This window comes from Daphnia magna, linkage group LG4, assembly GCF_020631705.1.
Source record: "Daphnia magna isolate NIES linkage group LG4, ASM2063170v1.1, whole genome shotgun sequence".
Lineage (NCBI taxonomy): Eukaryota > Metazoa > Arthropoda > Branchiopoda > Diplostraca > Daphniidae > Daphnia > Daphnia magna.
The window spans coordinates 4,844,414-4,872,060 of NC_059185.1; the positions used below are offsets into that span (position 1 = coordinate 4,844,414).

The following is a 27,647-nucleotide window of genomic DNA, read 5'->3' on the forward strand; positions in this document are numbered from 1 at the left end:
TATCGTTATTATGACTCTTCTCGAACCATCGAGGAAAAATATTTTGCCATTATCGCACAGCCTGGCACCGATGAGAGTATTTCTGTGGTTATTAAATTTGCATGCTTAAAATTTCAAGTTGTTTTAATGCTGTTTAAATTAGTTTGACACGAAAAATGCTTAACCGAAAAGCTTTGGACTTATCAGAGGGGAAATTAAAGCGAAAAACGCTCTACTCCCAATGGCTACAGTAGTGCCGCCTGATGGGTGATAAGTAAACTGACGAACAAAAACATTTAAGCAGATAACTTTTTCCTTGACTCTATCTCTCAACAATCTCTTAGGAAATGGAACAAATGGTTCAAGAGAAAACATGCAAGTTCGTTTTAGATGAAACTGTACGATGATACTAGGTTAGAAACCGGTCAAACTGGTTTTTTTCTCATTTTTATTTTGAAGTGTCAAAGTAAAATATCATTACTGGCGGGAGATAGGTAGTTTTCTTAACTGAAAATGACAAGTAACCCAAAAAGAATTATCTGTCTTAGTGGGAAACGTAAGAGCGGCAAAGATTATATTGCTGAACTTCTGCATGGTAGGTGTTACTTTTAAAACAAAGCATTGTAGCTACTATTATGCCATTAAAAAATTTCAGCTACTCTAGTAAAGAGTGTCATCATCAGAATATCAGCTCCGATAAAACAACATTGGTCGGAATCTAAGGGACTAGATATGGATCAACTGATGAGCGATGGTGCTTATAAAGAAAAATATAGAGCTGAAATGATAGTTTGGGGAGAAGAAAACGTGCTCAAGACCCCAATTTTTTCTGCAGATCTGCAATTCAAATGTTTAATGGTTTCAAACTCAACATTGTTAAAAGTACAGGACTTTATCTAATTCCAAACTTCACTATCAGGCAATGACTTCCCTATTTGGATTGTATCAGACTTAAGGAGAGAAACAGATCTGAAATTTTTCCGCAACCAATATTCTGAATGTGTTACCTGTGTTAGAATATCTGCATCAACTGAAGCAAGAGTGAAAAGAGGTTTTTTTATTCAGGTAAATCACAAATTAAACTTTTAGTGAATGGTATGTTTTATCATTTTTATCGATTTGGGGATGGGATATAGCTGTTATAGATGATAGTGAATCTGAAAATGGACTAGACCACATTCAAGACTGGGATCTCTACATAGAGAATGACGGGGATCCTTTGCTATTGAAACGTCAGCTTGGACGTTTGATCAAAATTTGCGAAGAATCGTGTTAAGTTCAACGTATGCATTTTCCAGCTTTGTTTAAACTGCCTACATGTAGTGACCGCGGCCTATTTGCGTAACACACTTTTAATTTCAAGTTAGTTATACCGTTATCCATAACCAGGTACCTAAAACCTTTTTTTCGTGATAAACTGGTAATAAAATCATTGTTGTAAAATGAGAATTGTTAACATATTCTATTGATCGTGTCTTCATCATCTTGTGGGTCTGCTTGTTCCAAGGCGTGAAACACTACTTCTGGATTTTTTTCTTCGCGCTCGGTTACTAAACAAGAAAATTTCGCTATTATTTTAATCAAATAGACTCATCAAAAGATGAAACAAAAATTGAAATACGTTGTACCTGGTGGTTTCCGGGTTTGAAATTTGTCGTTCTTTCGCATATAAGTGCAATACAAGATCGCATAAAGAACTCCGCATACTCCAGCTGCTAGTCCAAATATGCGGAAAGTGATTCTAGTGCCATGCATAGCGATAAGAATACCACCAATAAAGCTACCCGTTCCCCTTCCTGATTGACATTTATTATTATTATTATTTTTTTTTGTTGTTGTACAAGTTTCCCATAACATTGTAGTTAGATTACCTATAGAGTAGTGGCAGGAACCAGCCAACCCCTGAAGGGTAGCCAATAAGCCCGGAGGTGCGCATTGAGCGCAGAACATTGAACAGGAAACGCCCATCAAGTGAATGGTAACCTATTCGTTTTGAAATTGAAGAGCAAATGTAATTGTAAAACAAAACAAACAATCGCATCGCAATAAAACCGAAAGTTACCGCTTCAAGGGCTTCAAACGGTAGACTCATCCAAGGATCCCTAAACAAGAAGCATGAAGTTAAATCAGTTGTACAAGCAAGCGCAAATGTCAACTAGGAATTTGGACTAAATTGATATGATGATTAACTGACGTAATGAAGGAATATCCAATAAAACGAACGCTATAGATGAAAAATGCGCTGATCAAAACGACCAATTTTCCAATTTTTTTCACAATCATATGCGACACGTAGAGGAAGGGTACTCCAACTAAAGCGCCCAATGTGACTGTGAATCCTAGTTGTTATAAAAATTAGAATTTTTATATATTTTAATGGTTTTCTCTTCGAGGTATAACTTAATGGGAGTATTCTGTTTTTACCTAGTAAATAACTGGATGCTTTCAGCTATTTCGCAACACAAGTTAACAATTGAAAAACATTACCAAAAACAAAATACATTTTATATTTCAATGCTTACCTCAATAAGGAAGATAAAGAGAAACGCTGAAAAGTAAAGAACGGCATGTTAATAACAGTGGACGTACACCGTAATGGGACTGAAGAAACATAAAGTGGGTGCTTTCGTACCTTCTAAGAAACCCCAAAAGATACCCAAGAGAAGCATCAACACCATGAATATGTCTATATGTATCTGTGTAAATTCAAATGATTTACTCTCACTGCGCCATAATATTCTGAAGTCTATAAATTTAATATCTTACCAACCGCAACACTTTGAAAGTGTTCCTCACAAGACTTCCTTCTGACTTTTCAACCGATACCTCGACAAAAAGCAATAAAACGAGCACGACGACAAGTAGCGCATCGGTAAAGTAGAAAACAGTGGCATAATCTCGAAAACCTGTGTAGAATGTGTTTTTATGAAATGCTGGATTTCCATGATTACGTGAAAAACGATCAACACAAAACAGAAATAAAATATAATTTCTTGGCTTAGATAATTAGAGTTTGATCCTATGCATCAGACATTAATTTTTAGATACGTAACTAATAATTACGACATAATGGCTAAATTCATAGTTGGATGAATTTTAACTTAATAAAGTCCGATGGTTGGTTTTCAGGTCGAGTCTTCATGTACATTTATCAAAAGGACAAGAAACCTATACAACATTTGTTAATACCTACTGCTGATTTATGACATACCATTTGCCAATCACGTAATCATATTCTTAGAGGAATTTTCAGAATTTAATAGAGCTAATTAAAAAAATTATTTTCTATGCTTAACTGTTCGTTAATGAGTAAGTCTATCGTTGCATATATTTCCGAAGTATTGCTAAATCTGTTTCTTCTACAAATAAAGGATTACAAAAAAAAAAAAAAAAAAAAATTGCTATCGTAAAGAATCGTACCATTTTTTAGGTTGGCGGCCCAATCCAGGAGTATCCCTGTTAACATTGCAAAGGTGGCAGATCCTAGAACTCCAAAGAGTCTCTGACGTCCCAGCTGTCCTTTATACTTCTTGATTAAACATATGGTTGTTGCATCGAGCATTGTAAAACTGGTACCGAGCGTTGCTGTCGCCAGGATTCGTATGAAGAGATACAGCCAAAATCCAGTTCTGTGTTTCGCATAATCATATTCGTCCACCTTGGACGATGAATAAGTATCGTTGTTTGTGGAACACGTGGAAGACCATGTCTGACTAATTCGCAACGGACACTGAATGGGGCAATCACAATCCAAAGTGGTTTGCGTCGAATTCGATAATAGCAATTGATTGATCCGAAACAGACAGAAATCGGGGTTTATTTTAGTCGTGCTTTGGTTTTGCAGTTCGAGTTGTAAAAGAACGTCATCATCCAAAAAACTGTAACAATCGGTGGCGTCGCTCGTCATTAAACAAGAATTCGTGTTATTTGTTTTTCCGTTGCAGAACTGGGTGCATTCGGAAGTGATCAATCGAATCATTGGCTGGTCGGTTAGCAGAAGGTTTCCATATGGACATGTATCATTTGCGCAGTTTTTTGGCACTTCCAGGAAGATTTCTCTTGCATGATCGCATGTGAGATAGGCTATCGTGTTAGCGGGCAGTTCACTGCTGTTGGCCACCATTTTTGTCGGGTTTGCTCCATGGGCATCAATTGTCAACAGCAGTGTGTGAAACACGGCAGTGGCAAATATACTGGCCATTAGAACAATTTTATAGTTGCCTATTTTATCTGCAATCATTCCTGGTAAACGAAATGATGCTTTCTTTTTATTATCGATAAAAATTTTGGGAAATTCTCTGCTCCGGTCAAATGTAGCGATTAACCGAAATGGATCATGTGATATACTCTCATTTCACTTAATGTGGCGAAAGATATGTTTTTTTTTTAAGATCTTGCTTGTTTATTCCCATCGTTATTCCCACGTTTGGTTTTTCTATCGATTGACGATCGACTGAGTCCTTACAACTTTACCTCCTACAAGCTACAACATCTGGATTTGCAAGCATGATATGTAGGCAAACATTCTTATAGTGTCTGTAATCTAAGGAAATATCACAATAGACTGGTAACTCTCTGGGGAAAGCCTAACAACGAGGAAAAGATAATAATTCTGATAAGTTTCATTTGAAGTGTTGCTTGGATATGTCTATCTATGAAGTCGTTATCTGAACCAGTAGGATTCCAGAAGAATCTGATATAATTTGTCTTCAAATGGGTGCCAGAATTTTAATTTGTAACTGCTGTGGTTCATTAAAGCTAACTGAGATTCGATAGTAAGATTGTGTTGTAAAAGGCAAGAATAAATAGTTCAAATTCAATGTAGTGCTGCACTGATAGGCTAACGAAGAATGGATGATTGTGATTTTGGGAGTAACTTCAGCGGCTCTCACGGTTAATATTGTAGCAATGTTGACCAGAACAAAGAAATCAAAGAATAAATGAACGTCTAACACATTTACAAAATAAAATGATTTCACATTCTCACCTGCAACCGGGGGACCCAGGCAAGAAGCAAATGGAAGTACGGCGTAGATGATCCCAACTTCTTCGATGGTGACTCCGATTTGGAGCATGTGAAGAGTTATGTACGGCAAAAGTACAGCGGTAAATGCTACGTAAAAATATTTGGTGGTGTAGTAACCAGAATTTTGTTTTTGTTCAATATTTTTTATTTGCACAATGCTAAATCCAACCTCCGTAGAACAGAAACATCACGGCCTTCAGAGGTAAGAGCTCTCGATTGACACTTAAGTGGACTTTTATTCGGTCCCATGGTGACTGCAAAGTATCGTTTTCTTTTATCGTCATATTTTTAAACGTCGACTTTCAAAGAGCAACTGAGACAAGAGAACCAACTAGTGAGAGGGTAAAGAAAGAATTGAATTGCTTCCAATGTTAGAAATACATAGTTTCCGACAATAATAAGCTCCTCCCACTTTTTATTCTGAGCTAGCTTACATAACCCTAAAACTAATACGCTTTTTAAAAAAGTGCGTCTTACATATTTAATTGTTGGAGAAATTATGCTAATAAATTTCGTCTCTTTCACTTGGTTGCTAGGTGCCGTAAGTTATTGCAAAAAAGAGGCACTAAGGCAGGATACCTTCCTCTAGCTTTTCGTTACTTGATGAATCTCTAGCGGTAGAATCGCATTGAAATTCAGTCGTGACTGAATAAACAACTCATTAACATAGATCTCTCAAACAAAAGATTACAAATTTTGAATTAAGTGTTTACTTTGATGCGTTATAATCAAGTCGGACAAATGCATCACCAGCATTCAACTACGTGGATTATTGAGCATTCCTATTGCCAAAACACGTTCGAATAATTCTTGGCACCATCACTGCGCAAGGGAGAAAAATCAAAATCTAGGAGCCTATTTTTTTATGTGTTTACGATATCAGTATATTCGATTTGACTTTACATTTTTCGGCTGATTTTGAATGTCGCCAAAGGAAAACGTGCAAAACAGTAATGGTCGAGCTATGAAATATAGGCATAAGGGCATATAATGAGTGTAAAGGAGCAGAAACCCAATTTCTGTAATTCAAAGACGCACATTTATATATCTTTAGAATTAAGGCGCTAACTGGACAGACACTTGAATAATTATTTTTGTTTTGTTTTAGCTTTTTTAAGGAAAATCCTTCGGGTTGCGACTAGGAAGATCGAAGTTCTAGATAGATAACTAAGCCGACAATTCCGGCTACTGTTAGAGCAAGACCAGTTAGGAAACAAAGCCACTTGCGATGTGTTTTCTGTGGGATAGAATAACGTGGTTAAACACGACAAAGAAAGTCAAACTTGTGATGAAGACTTACTTGATGAGAAGACGCTTTTTCCAACTCCTGGCGTCCCTCCTCCACATGAGTGTAGGTGCGGTCTACATTGCTTTCAATTGAATCTATTAGAGAAAAAAGCGTTAATTACAGTTTAGTTTTCGACTACTAAATAGCATAATACTTATGTTTTCCCCTTGCTCCTGGACCATGGCACTAAGTTCTTTCATAATTTGATTTACATCAATCATGTCCGATTCGATTTGTCGGATCCGCTCTTCCCTTTCCAATAGCATTTGCTGCTCAAATTCTACCTCTTTAAGTTCTTGGAGCTTCTGATGCTTTTCTTCTGCTGCCTTTTCCAAAAGATTTTGTGTATCTGAAGTATTATTTTCTTCCCAATGGCCATATAGAATAGTTGATTTCATTTTGCAAGCAACTTCCTAGATGAATTTTATCTTTAAAAGCATACATCAAAGCAATTAACATTAGCTACCTTCTGTAATGTGCTATATCTTTGTAATGACTTCTCAAATTCAAGCTTTAGACGATCTAGTTGAAGATGACACATTCTATCACCTGATAATCTGGCTGCAGCAGCCAAAGCCATCAACTCTTGGGTTGTCTGGTTCACTATTTGATTTGCACTCATCTGAATGACATGGCTGTAATGTGGAATAACAAATTAGCTGTGATGAAGAAATTTGCAGGCTGGGAGTGGTAGTAACTTACACACTGTCTCGCAACCCTTGATTATCTTTCTCTGTTCCAAGTGATTTTAATGCCCTTTCTAAATTTGAACCACTTCCTTGTATAGTGAACAAATTGCTTGATATTGTTTCACTTAGCTTCATCAAATAGAAAGCACTTGTAAATTAAAAATCTTAATACTTGAAAAGAAATAGGAAGAATGGCTTTTACCTGGTTAAATTCAGATCTGCCCAAACTGGAGTTACGTGGACGAACCCCACCAAAAACCACTTCTGGGGTCTCAGCAAGGGCTCCATAATTTGCACGATTTGCTCTGGCCATTGTGAGTAAACACAATCACAAATATAATTCAAAAATATTTGAGCATTTTATGAAAGTTGAGGAAAACCAGAATAATTTTCACTCATATACGGCTTCCACATGTTCTGCAACAGTTCTAAAAGAACCAAAGACTCAAATAACTGGAAAACTGTAATATTTAATCAGGCTATAAAGGACTGAGCCAAAACTTACATATATCAGTTGTGACCGTTCGCGCAAATATCAGCAAGCCTACCAATATTCTCTGCCAATAGAATGTTGCATGAAATGGAAGATCGAAGAACGTCTGACACTCAACCCAGGTCAACATAAGCTCCGATAACGTTTTAAAAATCAGGGACTGTAATTCGTGTATTTTAACAGTGGAATACAAAATCGTGGAACTACACTGCAGAACAGATAGTTCCTCCGCAAAATCCAGAGAGGCCAAACGCCAAAGGATCCTAGAAATTGTTGCAACATGCTCCTTGCCTCCTTGGTTTAAAAAAATAATAATAAAATTTTTTTATTTCGCCATAAACAGTCATAGTAGTCCAAGAGCCAGCGAGCAAAATTATCATAACTTTTTATGAGAAGGTTTTGATAGTTTATTCGCTTCGTCTCCATGAAAAAAGATTAGAAATGGCCGTCTGTCGGCTGTCAGTGGGGGCGTTCGGGAGTTATAGCTAGGGCTGTGGCCCGGACCAAATGGGACGGGTTTTTTCTTAAGGGTTAAAATGAAAGGGTTTTTTTCCTTAATGGGTTTGGAACCGGGTCGACGATCCAAAAAAATTTCCCGTCCCGCTTGACCCGTGGATCAGAAAAAACAACCCGGGTCGGGTCATGTCCCGCGTAATTATCGGGTCAAATGCACTTTTCTTCTCTTCTTTTCAGTCTCGTCATCAGACTCAACCATTACAACATTTATATTTGGAAAACTTCTTTTTTTGCCAGCAGCATCGCCTGATTGACAGGATTTAGGTACATTTGGACGTTTTCTGCGAATGGTTGCCTATTTTCAAAACGATTTTTCCCACTATCCACAATCAACTCCATCTCGTTCAGGGGCCTGAACGCTGTCAGGCAAAACATGACGACAACTCCTGGTAGGGTTCATCAGGTCCCTGGCCTCAATTTGCAGCAAGAGATAGGCAGCTCAATTCGCTATACTAGCGCAACTTGCCTTACGCATTCAGTTGCAAGCATTTTGTAGAGAGGCATACCAACCTCTAATGAAATTTTAACATGGCAAGCCAAACGTACCAGTGGGAACTGGGAACCATTAATGACACGGGTGGGACCTTGGAGATATTGGTCACCTTGACGATATTTTAGTCAATTGTTTGATTCAGAAATTCTGTCGAAGTTAGCCATTTACAGATGGGAAACGAATCGCTCTCCGTCAACAGATTTGCCATCAGGTGGCGAAGACAATGTAAAGCGTTACTCTTTCTATTTATTACCTTCTGCTTTAGATGCGAGTTGTAAAAGTGTTTGTTACACATTTACACCGTCTAGAGCAGGGAAAACAGGCATTTTTCAGACGTATTTACATACGGAAGGCATAGGGCCAGAAGTACACCTTTCAGCCGCCAGGAACGCATCGTTCATTTATAGCTTGAATTAGCTTGCCCATTTCCGTATCTCACATGTATCTCTGATTGAAAATGTGCTTATATTTACAATTTACTATTTCTGTTTTAGTTCTTTTTGTATGAGCTTATAGTAATTACGCGTAAAAGATCTGTAATCTGTCATGGACCATTCAACTTCAAACGTTATTGAATTACCATTTTCCATAGATAAAGAAGATCTGACAAACAGTGTGTGGAAGGTTATAGCAATTTTGAAACCCAAATGGAGGCAAGATAGCATCAAACATAAAGTATGTAGATTAGATTTTAGTCAGAAAAACTAGAGAAGTTTAGTCAGAGCTACAGGAATTATTTTTCTTCAGATTTTCAGTGATGGAATAACAAATTCTCTTGTGGGGGTTATTCATGAGGATGACAAAGTTAATATGATACTTGTTCGTGTATTTGGAGAAAACACTGATAAGATCATTGATCGTAATGCAGAATTAGTTAATATGAAGGTAACTTATCAAAGCATCTGATATTAGTTTAATCTAAAAGATGTTTCAGTAGATTCTTCATACCTTGGGTTTTGGCCCAGCACTGTATGCATCCTTCTATAATGGGTTAGCCTATCAATATCTACCTGGGGAAATCTTGACACCTGTAACATGCTTGGATGAAAACATATATCCCCTTGTTGCAGAAAAAATGGCTAATTTTCATCTTCAGTTTGCTTGTGTAAAAGAAAGACTGCCTCTTGAAACTAGAAAATCATTAGAAAAATCAGTTCTGTGGACCAAATTAAAGAATTTTATCATGCTCTGTCCTCCAAAGTATGAATTATATTTTTATGGGTCAAAATATTTTTGTTTTTGCATTCTAAAATTGTTTTGATGTAGATATAGCTCAGATGTTCCTCCAAAAGAAAAACTCCTGGAAGAGTTAAGGTGGTTGAAGAGGATGCTTCAGCAATTAAATGATCAACTGGTATTTTGCCACAATGATTTACTCCTTGCAAACATACTTCATGACAAGGACAGGAACTCCATTGAATTCATTGACTTTGAATATGCTGGTCCCAATTATCAGGCATACGACATAGCTAATCATTTCTGTGAATTTTCGGGTATGATAATAAAACGAATAATCTCAAAATCTATAGATTAACTGCACAATATACCTTATAATAGGAGTCGAAGATTACAACCCTTTGCGCTACCCACACGAAGATTTTCGAAAAAAATGGGTAACTGTTTATTTGAAAACCTTTTATAAAAATGAAACTGTAGACGACAAAACCGTGCACCTATTGCTTGGACATGTCGAACATTTCACCCTCGCAAGCCATTTCTTCTGGGGCGTTTGGGCACTGATTCAGGCTGCAAATTCATCAATTGATTTCGACTTCGTTGGGTATGGTCTTATAATTTGTTTAAAAAACACTAAAATGATCGCAATACTGTAACTTGTTAACATATTCCGCAGGTACGCATCTTTACGTTGGGATCAATATTTTAAGAAAAAAGCTGCTATTTTAACTGATGCCGGTGCCATAGAATCCTAGTCTATCCTCTTCAATGTATGTTTTTATATTGTTTTTCAGTTAAACAACGTTGAATGGGATAGTTAACGAATTTCTCCACGAAAATCACACTTTGTTCAGTCAGATCCCTTATTCATTCCGCATGCATTTCTTTTAATTGCAAATGGGTCAACCGAATGCGCCTATTAAACACGGGAAATCCCAAATAAAAAAAATGTGCCATTTTATGCCATCAACAATTAGTGTAGTTTTTCAAATATATTATACCAATTCACTTAGTTGCTTGACTGCCGAAATCTCCTTTTGACCCTTTGTAACAGCGATAAATCTCCTTTTTATGACCAGTGATCTGATGTTTTCCATTGTCTAGAAATTTCTAAAGTTAAATACTATGAATTGATGTAATTTTCTTCCATCTAAGAGATAATAGACATAGTTTTTCATCTTCTTTCAAACAAAGTAATGCCATTTGACCCTTCTTTTTCATGGATATACTTTCTGTTCTTTGCACTACTTTTGGTTTCCGGTAAAACTTTTTAGAGTTCTTTGCAGCGCACTACAGTGACAACAGAGCGTTCAGATAAGGAAGTCTCTAAAACTTACGAAAAAATATTCACAAACAAACAAAAAAAAAAAACAAAAAACGAATGACATTTTTTACTTTCGTCTATTGGGTCGAGTATATCTATGGAGCGCAAAATCCGACCTACTCAAAAATTCGTGAATCGGTTAACTACTCGAGTAACTGTTTTTAAACGATAATTTTGAAAAAATGGACAGTTCTTATCAAGAGCTATCCATTTCTGTTATTTATTTTAATTAAGAACTTATAGTTTACCGATTATAATTAATATAATTTCACGTACTGTATGACTGGGAAGGAAACTACCTAAGACACGTCAAACCACACCGACCTACAAAAAAATTATCTAATCGGTTTAGGCTACTACTAGAGTAAAAGACTAAAAGAGTAGGTATTTTTCAAACGACCATTTTAAAGAAATGAGTAGCCCTCATTATGGATGTCCATTTCTGTAAATTTGTTTATTAATTGTTTATTAATTCATTTGTTTATGAAAAAAATCAATAAAACTAATTGAAACATAAACTTGATTTCCGTGATTAGCATTCAATTTTGGATTGAAATCCTGTATTTTAAGCAAAATTTGGAATTTGGCCAAAAATGAAAAATTGGGAAAGACTTCTTATTTTCGTAAAATCAGCAAAATTTCGTACCGTTACACGTAGGGCTCGGCCCCGATTGGCCGAGATCGGATAAACCGATCTGATCTACCCGAAAAATGGACGATCTGCTGCGATCGGTTCGGGTCCTCCAGATACAGATCGGTTTCAGTGCGGTTCTTCGGTGCGATCGGTTAGATCTACCACCATTTTTTAAGATGGCGGCTTAAAAACTACTTATGAAATTAACTACTAACAGTAATGAATTTAGCACTTTTGCACCTTTTTAAAGTTAGGAAACATTTTGTATTCGAGTTTAATACTTTTTGCGTATTTTTTTAAATTATAAATTAAAATATGTTTAGGGTATGGCAACGTTGACTCTCAATTCTATTACCATAGCCGATTAGCCGTAGCTTTATTCTCTACATCTGTCATTCTTAAAAAAGCAAATAAAAAAAAATTTGATAGTTTTTTAAAAGATAAGTTTGAATTTTTGCATTACCATTTTGATTCTTACTTTTTTAAAATTAAAAATTAAAAAAGTGCTAAACTAGGTTTGAACAATGGTCATATTTTTGGCTAGAAATCAGGTAAAAAGTCCTGGTAAACGGGTAAACAAACCGGGTTTATGAACTGGTTCTTAGACCCGGGTAGTGGAACCGGGTCCAGGAACTGGTTCTAGAATCTGGGTCCCTTTATTGTTTGGAACCGGTTTGGATCTGTTTACCCACGGGTAAGAAAATGGACGATCTATGATTTGTCAGATCCGCACCGAAAGTCAAAATTACCTACCCGATCGCCAAAAAAGCTACCTGATCGGCGCGGGCCGAGCCCTAGTTACACGGCCTTTTAAAAATAATTCCGTTACCAGGCAACGCAGGAAGCCCCGCCTAGAATAGTAAGTTCGCGGCCTAATATTTTACATTTTCCGTGAGTAGGTAAAGGACCTAAAGGTAAATACCATCTATGATCTATCACGAAGAAAATCATAGCCAAAACTCGAATTGTCTGTCTAGATCTTTTACAGCTTAGCCCAAAATTACGGGAACACAACATCCCAGTGCAACTTCACTCCGACCTAACTTTCCGAATCCTAAGTTGGAAGGTGGAACCACTTACGAAAGATTAATGCAGGGAACCCTGCGAAAATGCAGACGCCATCTACCGAGAGAAATCTCAGAAAAAACGTGGGTCGGTTGAGATGAAATTATGAGGAATGACTTCTGATAAAATCCCTATCGGTAAATTTAATTCTGTAAGTATGAAATTGATTTTTATGTCGTGTTTTCATTTTTTCCCACTATGTAAAAAAATTCCATGTGTCTGACTTTTGTGATGCCCGGGGTAAACTACCCCGGCTGCCCCCCCCCGCTCCTCCCCTTCTGTGCGTTCCGGATTCTTAAATATGTTTAAATTAAACTTTGATCATAAAATCACCATCTTCCTGTTTGTAGTAAAACCTTAATTCGGTTTGGCCAAGAAGAACCAGTGGCATACGACAAGCCCACAGCGACAACTTTATAAATAAACCGGTAACCCGATAGGTAACACCTCGATAGTATATCGATTTAGATACATTTTCGTCATACTTCCCCATCCACTACCATTACTATTGATATTGACCAACTTTAGCTTACCGTTTTTTTGTGGCCTAATTCGTTAAATTTTACTTCTTACTTTGAGTAACATTGCACAATCAATTCGTGAAAATTACCTATTTAACGACAATGCGTTTCAAGTTTGGTAATTTCGGGCGTTTGAGGCACGGTGGTAGTCCTTACGAAGACAAGCGTTGGCGTTGTTGTCTTTGTTGTCATGTTAGGACAGGTACCATCTTTTTAGGAGTATGGCACCTGGTAAGAAGCTTTTGCCTATTATTGTTTTATTTATTCTGATGTATGTAACTATTTGTTGACTACTATTTGCAGGCTTTGCATATGCTGTCACTGGCTGCTATTGCAGTTTTGGTCTTGCACCCACAAACCATTAACCAAAGATCTGTTCTACGAAATGGAAATGGAATGTCTTTTGCTGAAGGTGAAATTGATCAAGATTTGCTGGCTGTCCTGCCAACACCACTGAGTGCGGAAAATCATGAAGAACCACAAGCTTTACCATTATCAGAAACTATAACAGGACCAGTTCAACCAGCAAAGTCAAACACTGATGCTTCATCTAAACTTCTGTATGGATCTTTTGTTTATAAAGATTGGTTTGGTGAACACCCACCACCAGATCGGCATGTGACTTACCGTAATAATCACTATTTCTTGAGTAGGGTAAAGAAGTTTAATGTAATTTTTATTTTTTAGAGGATTTAAATATTAGCATTGGAGTTAATTTTTGCACATTGGGCATCACCCTACTGATGATTTATGGAGCAGTTCGAGGCAAATCAATGTAATTATTAATCAACTTGTAAATCTAAAGACATAACACTAAACATAATCAATTCACCTTATTACATGTATTTCAGTTACATTATGCCCTTTTTTTGTCTCCAAGCCTTTGAATTTTTTGTTACAAGGTAAGAACACAATGCTAGCTCATAGAAAACTATTGCACTAACAATAATTTTTTCTTGGGTTTCAGCCTGTCTGTCATTGGCTACTTGTCTTATGTACCTGACATTAGACAAGTTTTGATTAAAAGCCCAAACATTCCTTTGAGGAACGAACTTCTCGCTATGGATCCACAGGTAGTTCTGTTACAATATAATTTGTTTTAAATTATTATATGCCTGACACTATAGCTAAATGTACATGTTATCTTTTCATTTCAGTGTCTCTCCCTCTTAATTTTGGCGGGAATTTTGCTAATGCTAATGGCAAAAGCCTATTTCATTAGCATTGTTTGGAGTTGCTATAAGTTCCTTACTATGAGAGCTGAAGGTAAATAAAAAACTATTGTAATTTCAAAGAAACATTCCTTGTAACATATTGCTTTTCTTTTCAGCCGCCCTTGAACGGGACGCTTGCATTTCAGGTATTGTGGATGGGCAAAATCTACTTGAAATACCGTCCTCCATTTGCTCCCCTGGCTCAGACCTGCCGGACTACGCTACAGCTATGACGGATCCCCGTTTCGCCAAAAAACCCATCTATCCAGTTCCTCCTCCGCCCTATGCTGCTGTCGCTGATGTTACATCGGATTCTGAAACATCTGAATCTGAGGCTGCTAACGCCGCTGTTTCACCGGAAACACCAAAACCTTGAGGAAATTCGAAATCGTGGAAAGGACGAACTTTTAGGACTATGTTACAAAAGTTTGCCTGGCGAATCCAATGAGCATAGTACTACCACGAATTTACTTCTCATATTACCACTCCTTTTGTTATTTCTTTTTTCTTTTTTCTCGAGGTATTTTTAATCATAGAATAAGCACGCTTTGGTTATTAATTAGAGTCAAGACTGCAACCGTAGATGTTTAGGAATGCAGGAATTCTTTCGTCTTTTGTTGTGTATTCTGTCTCCTATTGATAAAGCCCCGGTACTATAAAGGGTGGCGACTATCCCATAGGTTACCAAAAGATGCTAGAATGTGTATAAATAACTTTCTTCGATCGACGTACTTTACCTTTTCAATAAACTTAATATGGCTGTAATGTACTCGTTTGCTTGCATGTGCGTTTTACCAATTAGATTTTGAAGTCAAACATCCAATGGACATAAAACGCATGCGTATTTCTAACATCTTCGTCCATTGGTGCGAAGCTTTTAATTACAAAGCGATTGTGAACAGGAAGTTTCATTTCCTGGTTAAATTCTTCGCCTGCCAGCTTTTGTTATAGCGATCATAGGTTTTCAACGGGTAAGTGGAGAGATCACTATTTGTTCTTCCTGTTGTAAAATGTCCGTTGTCGTCTGAAACTTTAAAAAAATGAAGTATATCTCAGAGACAAGTCGATTGGCGAGTCTTGGCGACGCAAGCTGTTCAGTTTAACATCTTCTATGTTTACAATTTCATTTACTTTTTATTGACGATCGCCATCAGCGTCTTAAATTCAAAAATGTATTACATCATGACAAAACGCAGTGTAAGAGTTAGATACGCATCAACAAAAAAACAATTCGAGTCAATTGACTGTTCAATACACTGGATATACAGAACAAAATAAAAACAAGATTATCTGCATGATATTGATATCGTGAATGCTTAATATTATCTAAGGCCAAGCCGCGGTACGGTATTTGACGCACATGTTTCGATAGAATGCTTACTTTTTTTTTTACTTTTCTTTAATTGCCAACTGGTTCTTGAATTTAATTCATCCCTTTCCGCCAAAATGCCAAAACATATACAAACTGTACACAGTGTAAAAAAAGGTTCTCGTGTTTTCATCGCCTCGCATTTTCGAATTTCCATTTCTTACCCAAGCTGTTGCCGGGGAATGCCGAGATTGAATTAATGGACTGAGTGGAAAGCGTTGCAGCGTTTCCCTTAGCAAACAAAAACTGAATTTTACACGCAAGGAATTATTCGTTGCAGCATAAATACGACGTGAGAATGATAACAAAACAAGACGTTATGTAGGAGGAGGCAATGCTAACAATAGCACGTCACTGGCAAACTGAACACAAACAACAAATGCACGCTACATAAGCTAGACTACATAGCGCATCATTTAATATAGTAAAGAAACATTTATAATAACAAACAAACAACATGCGATCACTTCTGATTTGGAGAAGCATAAGGTGGAATCATGATTGAATCAACTTTAAACCGTTCATAATCAACATCTTTAAAAGGTCACAATTTTGTATCGAAATTCCATCGAACGGTAAAATATGGAACGTCGCAATCATCTCTTATGATGAAGCTAGACGATATTATGTTTGAATTCATGCTGACCAACTTTGCTGTTACGAACCGAGGTCTATTGTTGGTGCCAACAATAGACAATTTTACAGCGCCGCCGGTGTGCAGTTCCTTTCATCGCTGCCATCGCTACACTCGACGATTCCATTGCAAACGTGACTCTTAGGCCTGCGTTAGAAATGAACGAAAAGAAAAAAGCACGAAACGGATAAGAAAATCTTGGTAAAATACCAAAAGTTACAGTGCGTCAATGTGAACTTACAGGCACTGGCCTAACATACATCGATGGCCATTCATGCATTGCGTTTGCCGTCTGGTATTTCGATAAGTGCCGTTTACCACCTGATCTATCCAGGCGACGTATCGCGCCACTTTGGTATAAACACCGGGCCTATTTGCTCTAGCGCAACCATAACCGTTGCTCGTCACGCCTTGTAGCGTCCATCTGCCATCAGGTTCCTGAAATAATTGATTCCATAGTAATATCTACCCATATGTCGATGTGCTATTAAAAAATTCTGTTATGAATTGCGAGAGAGGACACCAGCTTCCAATAGCGTTGAGTCAAATGTACAGCAACACGTTCATTAATATTAAAGATAAGAAACGCCAGATGCTAATGATGCTCGGCAAAAATTACCTCACACATGAGTGGGCCTCCGGAATCGCCTAAACAAGCGTCACGTCCGCCTCTATCAAATCCGGCGCAGAACATGTTGTTGGTGAGCCGATAGAGAGGAAGGAAAAGAGTTCTCTTCCTACACTCTTCCGTCGAGACTAGAGGCAATTGCACCTGCTGTAGGGTGTCGGCTGTTGTGACGCAATGGCACATCAAGGGTGGGAGGGAAGAAAAAAAAAAAGAAATATGTCACCGTTATTCAACGGTATTTCACGGTGAATTTTAAACCATTGAAAAATGCTTACGGAAAACGCGTCCTGTTTCATATAGTTGTCCCCATCCGACGACGGTGCAAAGCCTTCCGTCGCGAATGTCGGCCGTGGGTGGAGGAAGGCACACCGGCCGGATATAGTCGGTGAAGCGAACAGGCTCTTCCATGCGAAGAATTGAAATGTCGTTGACGAACCCAGTGTCTATGTAACCCGGATGGATGAAGATGTGCGATATGACTCGCACCTGCTCGTGCGGTGACAACAGATTCGATCCGCGGCGGAGTGCTCCTAGCCGGGCTACCCAGTGGTCATCTAAGGCACTGTAATCACCATTTGTTCGTTAACATTTCGAAGAAATCCCATTGAACATCCATATTAATTTTGCCCCCAATCGCCAGACGAAGTGGGTCGAGAACTAGGACTAGACTTAAAATGAAAGAATCATTCTACTCACTGGTAGAAGCAATGGCCGGCAGAGACAAGCCACTGCGACGAAATTAAGGTGGCGCCACACTGGAAGTCTCCTTCCTTATAAAGAGCCGCTTGCCAGGGCCATGCACCCGGTGTTGAATTCGCTCCACCCACGATCCTTCTCGAATATTAGAATTGCAAAAAAAGGGCGTTGAAGCAAATTGTACATCGGAACAATAATAAAAAGAGGCCAATGAACATTTTTACAAGGCTATCCACCAATGTACCTTGCTCGCGTCGATACCAACTGCGGCCGGACACCGCACTCGAGATCGCGACACTGGACGTGAACAACTTGACGCTTGGCGCATTTGCTGGAGGTGTAATCGAGCATGGAAGTTCGTGGACTTTCGACCAGCACATCGCCATCTTCGTCAATGTTCTCATACTCGTTATCCTCGTTCCCCGATTCAACCAGCTCGAAGTACGAAGAGTCTTGATTCGACCGCGAAGAATCCAATTTTCTCTCAGCTCTTTCCAATCCGCTATTTCAATGTAAAGAAATGCAACAGATTATTACTTTTTATCCTCTTTGTTTAAGCCAGTGAAAGGATATAAAATAAATAAGAAGATTTTAATACATAGAATTCAATTATAAGTAAGAACAGGGCATGCACTTGTTCTCTTTTCAAGATGCCCCTCGAAGATTAGCGTGTCGTAAAACCCAAATATGACCATTGCGGCTGAGCAATCGAATTTCATAAAGCCGACGTTTCAAATTGACAGCTAGACAGATGTTGTAAACGAACTTTTTTTTTTTTTTTTTCGAATCGCGTGCTAGATTTGAAAAACGTCAATTGCAAAAAAAAACAAAAAACACGCTAGCAACTCACGTGAATGTTAGTTCTCTGCAAACAGCTTTTCCGAGGTCGTTTACTTGGAAAGATTGGCGTAATTTTTCAACGGCAGTCTCGAAGTTCTGCATGCAAAGTTTCCCCCATCGGCCTTCTCGTCGAACCATCAGATAACCTGTTTTTCGCATGGAACGCAAACGAATGAAGTCATGTTCCAACAACGATGTGAATTACTAAGTCAGAAACAAATGAAGAACATAAACTACGTACATCTTGCAAATACCAGCACCAAAACAGATAATCGAGAATAAAACGTAGCCTAATGTGGAAAGAAGAAATACTCTACCGGAATTGGAATAACTCATTTCTTCAGTAGAGTCAAGATGGTGAGCTAAAGCGATGCAATGGCGTTCGTCGTCACTGTTAGGGCAATCTACACCAAAAATAAAAATAAAATCAAATGAAACCTTTATAATACGACACAAATTACAGTGCCTTAAGGTCGAGCACAACCAAGACGTTAAACAGTGCAAAAACGTCAGATTAAAACAAAAAATAAATCTAATTACCGCGGATGCCATTGCAAATCAGGTTGCGATCGATGCACACCTTGCTGTTCGGACAAATGTATTGCCCCGGTCGGCACCACTCTGCAAACAGGACGAAACGGAGACAAGTACATCAGCATCTATTCGTAGGTAACGAACGAACAACATACCACACTGGTTTTCGTCGGAATAATCCCAACAGTCGACGATGCCATCGCAGATTTTGCGGGACAAGAACTGAGCGCGCAGGAAGTCGGAACAGGTGCAATTTAATTCGTCCGATCCATCACGGCAGTCGCTCATCTGATTGCAGCGCGCCAACAGCGACACGCATTCACCGCTCGCACATCGAAATTGATCGTCACAATCTGAATGTCATTTAATTGATTACTGCCTTGTAACAATGCTATTTGGCACGGCCACTCTTAACACCACAATTTTTTAGCCAATGAAATACTTGGAACTGTCGATGAACAATTTAGATCAAATTTACGATACATCGGACTATAACTATTGAAACGAAAAGAAAGTAAAAAAAAAACGCATAAGAAAACGCAAAGGAGGCCTTGATCAAGAAAAATAGCATTGATAAAAAGACCTCGGCACGTGAAACAACGACACACGTTAACATACATGCATTCAATTCTCGTAATGAGTCTATAAAATTAGCAATGACATAAAAGGTCAATCGCTGTGTCACAAAAAAAGGAGGCTATCGCTAACGTGGTCAGCGATACAGCCATTAAGCAAATATGTCGTTCAAGGTGCCAATCGATATCCCAGCATAAGTGCGTCAACCGCATCGATAATGAATTCAATTCCCCCAAAAAACTGAATGAACGATTACCTGCTACTGTTGTCGTCAATTCCGCGGGAAAGCTGGTGACAGGCTGTTGAGTGCTGGATGTGAGTCCGTTGGTCGCGATCTCAGTGGACGTCGTGACGCTGGTGTCCTCATTCTGAAAAAGAAGGCGCGGCTGACGTGACAACGGTCGGCGTGCTGACCTCGACATTGGCACTATTGCTGTTACTCGAGTTGGGATTGCGTGTATTATGATAAAGGGCGTTCAAAATAGCGGGCGGTCGGAAAGGCATATGCGTCCAAGGTTTCAACCGGTCGTCATCGACTTTCTTATTGCTGGCCTTATTCTTCATGTCATTATTTTCCAGTTGCTCTTGTTGCTGGACCAGCGTTAGCGACGGGGCGGCTCCATCTACTTCCACTTGGGCCGGTGATTCGCCAACGGTTAAGTCCGCCAACAATTGCGACAGGACGTCGTGGACGCTTTGGCCTTGATTCAATTTAAACGTGTAGATGGGAGAGTTGTTGTTGCTGCGATGTTTGCTGCTCTCCGCCGCATGGCTGCCTTGAGGTTTCGAGGTGCTAAACAAACCTTCGATCGGCAGGCTGGCAGATAAATTGTCCCGTTGCATCGCGCCGCTTTTGCTCACCTGCGGTCGCGGAAGGGGTCGTCTAACGGGCGGGAAGAAATCTGTCAATGACTCTACTGGCTCTTGTCGTTCAGAATTCAATTCTCTCGGATTGCGCGTCGTGTCTGGCGACTGTTTGCCAACGAGGGCAGTGTCAGGCAGAGGGAACGATTTTTGAGAGCGCGGACTTTCCACCAGTTTTTCACGATCATTAGCCAGGGTCAACGATGTTTGTACTTGGAAAGATTGCGGGAGGATAACGTCGGTGTTGCTTCTATTCATAGTCGATACGATGAATCCAGCCACGGATAGGGGCCCAATCGGAAGGGTTTGAAAATCCGGTCGGGTCGCGTCAGTTGAATTTTCTTCCCACGGTTTAGGTCGCATAATGGGCTGGATGCCCGTGTAGGACACAGCGGTCGGTTTAATCGTAAAGAAACGGGAAGGAGAAGTAGGGCCATTAGACACAGCAATATCCGTAGTAGAATTATCTAACTGCTGTCGATTCTGAGCTAATTTCACGTTATTCAATTGTGAATTGAACCATTGGAGGAAAGAGAATTTCGTTGGGGTTGCTGGAGAAGTAACTTCAGCCGTTGGTGTTTCATCCTCGTCCACAGCCACGTCCTTACTCCCATCCTGCGCGATGTTTGCAATAATTCGGTCTTGTTTGACGTCCGGTGGTAAATGCGTCGTCAGTTGGTGACCTTTTTCTTCGGCGATGTCGTAAGCCACGGCCGGCTCAAGCGCGTGATTCTCGAGGCCGATTTTATAGATGTCGGGGTCATCTTCATGAGCTGGCGAATGATTATGCGTGGCCACGGAAACTGGCGGCTTGAGCGGAGTCATCGTGGTCGCTGTCGAAGGCCTCGCCAATGAACTGCCGGTGTTTGTTCGAGTGTTTACAAACAGTGGTTTCCATTCAGTGTCGTCGTAAGTCAACTGGGGATCTTGTGTTGGAACGACGACGGCGCTCGCGGTTGTTTGCCTGGTCTCGACAGCAACAATTCTGACTGCCGTGGTTGTTAATTTTTCCGTCGGAAGGGATGATTCGGTGGTGCGCTCCACGCTGTGATGATTGCTATTCTCACTGTTGATATCGACGTCGGCGTCGGTGGTGAATAAACTTTCATCTTCGGTGGTATTCGATGGGTTTTCCGCGACGTCATCTTCAAAATCGATTTGTGGAACAGGTTCGTTGTCCAGCGAGTTCTCTTTGTCTTCGTCAACATCGTCCTCCTCTTCAACTACGTCGGCGATCTGCAAACGTGATCTTGGACCCTGGCTTAGCATGGCTGGTGGTGGGATATGTCCTGAATGGGTGACGTTATCATCGAAGACGAGCCGAGTCTTTAGTTTAGTAGGGATAGTAAAGGTGACTAAGCGATGCTTACTTTCAACTTTGATGCTGTCGATGTCGACCGCAACGGCCTTAAAAGCAACTGGCTCGACGGCCATCACCTCTTGAACCATGACGTCCCTGACGGATGATTCCGTTTCACCGATTTGACTGTGTAAAAAGTGTGAGAGAAAATGTAGCACAACTTTTCTTTCATTTTACACCCATTGGCTTTTTTTTTAATTTTTATTATAGAAGCATAATAGACGGTATACTGTAGATTTCTGAAAGCAATTCAAAGTCAATCGTCAATCGAGTAGAAACACTTGCAAAAATTAGCATAAACTGCTTTTATTTCGTTATGCATCCCCATTATCACTATGGCTTAATCAGGTCACTTACACTGGGATCTTACGACGATCGAAGAACAGTCGGAAGTGAACAATCAGACTGCCGTTGGTGAAACGCTCCACGGAGCACCGCCGGTAAGATTCGGATAACGGACTAGCCTTGTACACACTGTCAATCTGAAAAAAACCAACAAAAACAAATCCACGCCACAAACATTCATTTCAATGTTAATCGCACTTTTCTTACGAGGCTCAAAACCCAATAGTCCAAAAAGGTTTTGGCAAAAACATTAACTTGCGAAAAATCATAATGGCGGTCTCATACCAGACGTCGGTAGCGATCGGATTTCGTGCGGAATTGTGGACTAGCAGGATCGGCGAGACTGAGACGGAAGTTATCACCTCGACTGATTCGCAGGGAACAATCAAATTCAATTTCATCTGTTTGGTAGCAAACAACAAGAAAAAAGGAATCACACACGGGCGAACGTAACATGGTTTGATCACCGTAGAACCGCAAAAACGACGGTTTCAATGGCAATAAAAACAGGCAAAACGCATGGCCATGGCTACACATGCTATAATTATTGTGAACTACATTCGATGAGCGTAACCAAATCGTTTGAAATTAACTTTTTCTTAAGGTCATTCATGAAACGAAGGTCGTTATGGGTACGAAGCGCAACGATACTAACTAGAAATGTCTAACTTTAACAAAATCTACTCACATTTATCTCCGTCCGAGTGGTTAGTCATAACTTGCAGGCGACAGCAGCAATCCAAGAACCAAGTGCCGTAATGAAAACAAATAGCAAAATGTTCAGTCATTAACTTATTTTTCATGTTAAGTTCTACTCAACACGATAATTTTTTTTTAGTTCATAAACTTATTTTCCAAGTTCTACTCAACACCATAATTAAGGTTTAGACATGTGCTTTTTTTTTTTAAATTTCCAAAAAACTAACATTTATTAGGAATAAAAACCAACAAGCGAGACAAAAAAGGGCTCTATTCATACCTCCAAGATAAGCAGCAACGGCGGCAATGGCAAGTACGGCCATCACGACCAAAGCGGCTGTGGTGATGAGCAAAGTGCTGCACACTTGCTTCTTTTCGCTGACATCTTTGCCACCGCTACCCGGCCGGTAGAGTTGCGAAGAATCGCTACCCCACATAGAATAGGCTGGCACGCTTCCGGTAGCTGGATGATCTATCACCGATGTTGAGTAAGGCGACCCGCTGATGTAGACCCCGCCTGGCATAACGCCGTAAGACATTGAACCGACCGGACTCTGTTTTTGAATTGGTGACGCCAACATGACAAAGATTTACACACACACACAAAAATTCATAAATTACAAACGGCTTTAAGATACGAACGTGACTGAGTTCATTAGCCAACGGCCAAAACGAATTTGCATTCAAACGTGATCTTCAAAAAAATAAAGAGAGGTTGGAAATTTTCGGATTCCTTGACACTCTTTCAACCAATGGGTTGGATGTTGTTTACGGCTACTTTCAAAGCTGATTACATCATGCATCGCTTTAATGACACCTTGTCATAGATTCACAATTAAAAAGTCATTCTAGAATAAATAAAGCTCGGTTTCCATTTTGAATAGGCAACAGTTTCATTTAAGCCTATACCGTAGATGCGGTCGCGTGAGCGCGCCATCTATAAATCTAAAATACGACGCATTATTTCTCAAGCAACGAATTTCCAGCTTGAAAAAAATACAAATGTATTTTAAAGATCTGGGGTCGTATTCCGAACGTCGACTTAGACTTGACTTGGACTTGACTTAGGCGTTTTTCCTACTTGACTTGAAAAAATTTTCAGACTTTAACCGAAGTTGAATTCCGAACCAAAAAATTTCAATTCAAGTAAGAAACTTGGACTTGAAAACTCAAAAGTCGAGCATTAAAACTAAGTTAAGTCTCTCGAATCTCAAGGTACCTTTTTAGGTGCCTTGAAACTGACTTACGGGCTTAAGTTCTATAAGTAGCGGTGAGAATAGGCAGTGGCGTTGCGTTTGTTTACACAATGGCCGATTATTCTAATGACGTCATTGATGAATTCTTAGAGGATATGCGTAACCCTATATTTTTATAGTATAAAAACTATATAAATAGTTATATATTATTTTTATATAATAATATTATATATTAAAATATATATCGTACATATAACTATATATACTATATATAGTTATATTATAGCTATATATCGTATAGTTATATATTATATATATCTATAACTATATATAGTATATATAGTTATATGTACTATATATATTTTAATATATAATATTATTATATAAAAATATTTATATTTATAAATATAGTTATATATGCTATATATAATTTTATATAAGGTTTATAAAAACCTTTATAAAGGCTTAGTTTATAGTTAGTTAGTTTAGTAACGTTTTCCAAAAGTTCCAAAAGGGTGTAGGTTTCATTTTCAACCCAAATATCACGCTGCCTTTTCTGAGCTTTATCGCGACTCATTTTAAAAACAACTATGTAAACAAAAGTACAATCACAGCAATTTTGAGTCACTTTGCGTACAAGTTCCAACTTCTTTTTGCTATGACTTAGACACTTGAAATTCGTCTGCAACCACGAGAAGAATTTTGAGCAACGTCCTCTGCCATTGGCTAAGTTGCCAATTTCAAGTCAAGTTGCATTTTAAAGTCAAGAAAAAAATCTAAGTTAAGTCCTGGGAAAAACTTCATCTTTTTGTGTTCGGAATAACACCTTGACTTGAGATTGAAAGTTTTTAACTTTAGCTCAAAACTTGACTTAACTCGGACTTAACTTAGATTGTTTCAAGTCAAGTTTTCCTTAAGTTCAAGTCGCCGTTCGGAATACGACCCCTGTTCTAACTGAGAAAAAAAATCCCTATCAGTCAAGTGGCTCAAAAGGTCAATGGACAGGGCGTTTACTTCTCTCTCTCGCAACAACCGCCGCAGGGAGAGATCGTTGACCAACCAGGTGGGGAAAAAATAAAGAGAGGAAAAATCCGGTTGCACCGGCTTATGATGTCTGCATCACAATCGGTCAGCAACACAAAGAAACGATAATATATATTTAAAAAAAAAAAGTCACGGAATAATTTTCAAGGGAGTGGGTTCACTTAGTGATGAAAACAGCACACGATAACGCATAAAATAGACCACGTTTGCTGAGACAGTTGGAATAAAAATGTGCGTAATCGTCTAGTTAATCTTGATTGACGCAATGAATCAACGTTTCAATCTATAATAGCACTAATATTGTGGCAGCACCAATCAAAAAAAGGGAAGTAGAGGAATTTATATTTTTTTTTGTGAATGATGAACTTGCCGCTACCCTCAACTGCCTACCACGACCACGACCAATAGACCCCCCATCTAACCCTCCAAGGTCAAGGCCGGTCAAGCCTCTGACCATGATTGAGTAGTTTAGGTAGATGCGAAACTGCCCATGAACTTGAGTTGTCTGGTAAGGGAAAAGATTCCGGAATGCACACACACACACACACACGTGTCTTTCTTACCGTCGACGATGGTTCGATTACAAAAGTCTACCGGTGAATTCTCACCCACCCGCAATTCAAATTGTCAACAGCTTGGAGACGGTTGGACTCATCATGGAAAAACCGAAACATATTAGCGATGAAATCTTGTAGCAAGAAATTAAGCAACAGTCATTAAACATGGAAGCTTTGTTTTTTTTGTGTTTTTAATGACTACTATCGTAGCAACAAAGTACAAAGCGGAACGACGTCCCTGGTACTTAAAGCTTAAACCGCAAAAGAAGCAACACTAAGCAGACGTTGACCACGATCAAGGTCGACTGATTTTTACCTTCAATCCTGCGGTGTGGGGCGAGCAAATAAAAGTAAAATTGACGCACAAATTGAAAGGGGAAAAGCCAAACGCTTCAACAGCTGACTCGATTGTATAGTCAGATGCGTGTGAATTTGTTCTTCGCTTTTCTTGCTCTTGGCCTTCAAGGTCTCGCTAACACTGAGCATTTGAGCTATAATAAACCTGTGCTTACTCAACTAGCTAGAAATCATATCATGAATCATTGTCAATTTTGTTTCTTCTTCTACTGTTTAGTAAGTGATCTCATCGACCTGACGGACCCCACAGTGACTGCTTGTCATGTTAACCCAGACACCGCAATCTACGTGGATTGCTACATGAAAATCGTTAAGGCTATTCATGAAAAGAGCGTTTCAAAGCACTTACGGGTGGAGGATGCGCAAAATTGCGACCGATTTGCCGACTCTTTTGCTGGTGAGTTGAAGCTGGACGATGGTGGCGTGATTTTGTGTTACGAACTTCGTGACTCGTGTCGCTGCTCTCTTCAATTTCCATCGTAGACATGGACGGAGATCTACTGGACATGCTTTACTTTCCCCCGTGCTAGATTAGGAAGGTTAGCGAGCTCTTGACAGCTAATCGTTTCAGCCGTATTGTTTTTTCTTGATTTTTATTTCGGATACGTGGCCGAGAAAGAAATAGAACAGCAGCAACTTAGCGGCTAGCAACACTGAAATGTCCACGTGAAGTTGTCCACTTTTGTTTTTAAAACAACAACAACAATAACAAAAAAAGATCAAGTCCCCGTGCCGAGAGTTTCGAGAGCGAGTTGATGCTCACGAACAAGAGCACAGACTAACACTGGCTTAGCACGGGAGAGAGACAACCGCTCCGGTGGCAGCCTCAAGACTGAATGCTTCTTGACCTTCACTCCACCTTGGTATATTTACCTGTTGGCTACCACGGCCAGAAGTCGCGACGCCGGCCTGGTAGAGGCGCTCTATACTGCGGTCGCTTGCTGCGCAACTCTCGGGCGCAAATACGAATCACAAGCCAAAACGAAAATGAATAGAGAACGAAAATAACTTCCCTTCGTGTGTAAAATGAAAAAGGAGAAGAATTCACACGGGCAACAGATGTGTGTGCAAGTGTACAACAACAACAACAAAAAAACAAGCTGGCGGAAGAAGCCAACGCCAGCCAAACGATTCAAGCGCTTCGTATATAGTTAGCACTGCACAAGAGGATTGTCCTTCACGCCGTGCTGGCAATCAACTTCCCTTTCGTTTCATCGTCTTCTTTTTTCCCCCCCCCAAGAACTAGTGATAATAAAAAAAAAATTAAATACAAATCTTTTCGAAGAAAGGGAAATCTTTATACAAATGGACAAAAGTAAAGAAAAAAAGGGAATAAAAGACAAAAGAGAGAAAAACTCCCTCAAGGCTCAATCAAGACTCTCATCTTCCATCAGATTACTCGTTCGTTCGTTTTTTTTTTTTTATTGAATTTTATTTTTATTTTTTATATTGTTTCGTAGAATACAGTAGATATCGCTATCTCGTATCCGGTTTACCGAGCAACCTGACATCATGGTGTAGAACAAGAGG

The 27,647-nt window shown here is 39.2% G+C and overlaps 6 protein-coding genes and 1 long non-coding RNA gene across 10 annotated transcripts; 3 read left to right on the forward strand and 4 right to left on the reverse strand.

Moving 5' to 3' along the window:
• Window positions 1–131: 131 nt before the first annotated feature.
• On the forward strand, window positions 132–1,425 carry LOC123471543 (phosphomevalonate kinase-like). The gene is given in 5 exon segments (XM_045173081.1): window positions 132–574; window positions 635–778; window positions 781–837; window positions 899–1,040; window positions 1,111–1,425. Coding segments are annotated over 5 exon segments (570 nt in total). The 5' UTR covers window positions 132–492; the 3' UTR covers window positions 1,256–1,425.
• LOC123471541 (major facilitator superfamily domain-containing protein 6-like) lies at window positions 1,252–5,846 on the reverse strand. Its single transcript, XM_045173077.1, has 12 exons — window positions 5,175–5,846; window positions 4,967–5,092; window positions 3,400–4,221; window positions 2,746–2,885; window positions 2,612–2,675; window positions 2,502–2,527; window positions 2,404–2,428; window positions 2,174–2,318; window positions 2,042–2,081; window positions 1,851–1,962; window positions 1,608–1,775; window positions 1,252–1,529 (listed from the first exon to the last, which is right to left on the reverse strand). The coding sequence occupies exons 1-12, from the start codon at window positions 5,287–5,289 to the stop codon at window positions 1,432–1,434; spliced, it is 1,881 nt and encodes a 626-aa protein (XP_045029012.1). The 5' UTR covers window positions 5,290–5,846; the 3' UTR covers window positions 1,252–1,431.
• A 147-nt stretch (window positions 5,847–5,993) lies between these two features.
• LOC123471542 (syntaxin-7-like) lies at window positions 5,994–7,643 on the reverse strand. 2 transcript variants are annotated; one of them, XM_045173080.1, is made up of 7 exons: window positions 7,488–7,643; window positions 7,185–7,410; window positions 6,996–7,111; window positions 6,760–6,928; window positions 6,448–6,706; window positions 6,306–6,388; window positions 5,994–6,242 (listed from the first exon to the last, which is right to left on the reverse strand). In XM_045173080.1, the coding sequence occupies exons 2-7, from the start codon at window positions 7,293–7,295 to the stop codon at window positions 6,144–6,146; spliced, it is 837 nt and encodes a 278-aa protein (XP_045029015.1). In that variant the 5' UTR covers window positions 7,296–7,410; window positions 7,488–7,643; the 3' UTR covers window positions 5,994–6,143. The 2 variants fall into 2 exon arrangements, with proteins under 2 accessions (XP_045029015.1, XP_045029013.1); XM_045173078.1 differs by having other exon boundaries at window positions 6,302–6,388.
• Window positions 7,644–8,942: 1,299 nt separating this feature from the next.
• Window positions 8,943–10,853, forward strand: LOC123471201 (ethanolamine kinase 2-like). The gene is made up of 6 exons (XM_045172226.1): window positions 8,943–9,159; window positions 9,232–9,369; window positions 9,422–9,684; window positions 9,751–9,977; window positions 10,042–10,264; window positions 10,337–10,853. The coding sequence occupies exons 1-6, from the start codon at window positions 9,031–9,033 to the stop codon at window positions 10,413–10,415; spliced, it is 1,059 nt and encodes a 352-aa protein (XP_045028161.1). The 5' UTR covers window positions 8,943–9,030; the 3' UTR covers window positions 10,416–10,853.
• On the reverse strand, window positions 10,425–11,068 carry LOC123471202. Its single transcript, XR_006645380.1, has 2 exons — window positions 10,662–11,068; window positions 10,425–10,576 (listed from the first exon to the last, which is right to left on the reverse strand). It is a non-coding gene; the product is annotated as an uncharacterized LOC123471202 (long non-coding RNA).
• Window positions 11,069–13,142: 2,074 nt separating this feature from the next.
• LOC116921728 (lysosomal-associated transmembrane protein 4A) lies at window positions 13,143–15,183 on the forward strand. The gene is made up of 7 exons (XM_032928064.2): window positions 13,143–13,435; window positions 13,508–13,832; window positions 13,892–13,979; window positions 14,056–14,106; window positions 14,172–14,277; window positions 14,362–14,470; window positions 14,535–15,183. The coding sequence occupies exons 1-7, from the start codon at window positions 13,307–13,309 to the stop codon at window positions 14,792–14,794; spliced, it is 1,068 nt and encodes a 355-aa protein (XP_032783955.1). The 5' UTR covers window positions 13,143–13,306; the 3' UTR covers window positions 14,795–15,183.
• A 349-nt stretch (window positions 15,184–15,532) lies between these two features.
• Window positions 15,533–26,953, reverse strand: LOC116921727 (serine protease hepsin). Of its 3 annotated transcripts, none has more exons than XM_045173306.1 (11): window positions 19,952–20,263; window positions 19,275–19,472; window positions 19,126–19,206; window positions 18,903–18,989; window positions 18,596–18,731; window positions 17,990–18,247; window positions 17,746–17,880; window positions 17,325–17,611; window positions 17,041–17,210; window positions 16,663–16,859; window positions 15,533–16,568 (listed from the first exon to the last, which is right to left on the reverse strand). In XM_045173306.1, exons 1-11 carry the CDS (start codon window positions 20,115–20,117, stop codon window positions 16,487–16,489), a joined length of 1,797 nt encoding a protein of 598 aa, XP_045029241.1. In that variant the 5' UTR covers window positions 20,118–20,263; the 3' UTR covers window positions 15,533–16,486. The 3 variants fall into 3 exon arrangements, with proteins under 3 accessions (XP_045029241.1, XP_045029240.1, XP_045029239.1); XM_045173305.1 differs by having other exon boundaries at window positions 17,746–17,883; XM_045173304.1 differs by lacking the exons at window positions 15,533–16,568; window positions 16,663–16,859; window positions 17,041–17,210; ... (4 more) ...; window positions 18,903–18,989; window positions 19,126–19,206 and adding exons at window positions 21,930–22,045; window positions 22,277–22,401; window positions 22,550–22,665; ... (1 more) ...; window positions 23,244–23,517; window positions 26,467–26,953 and having other exon boundaries at window positions 19,336–19,472; window positions 19,952–21,848.
• Between the last annotated feature and the right edge of the window lie 694 nt (window positions 26,954–27,647).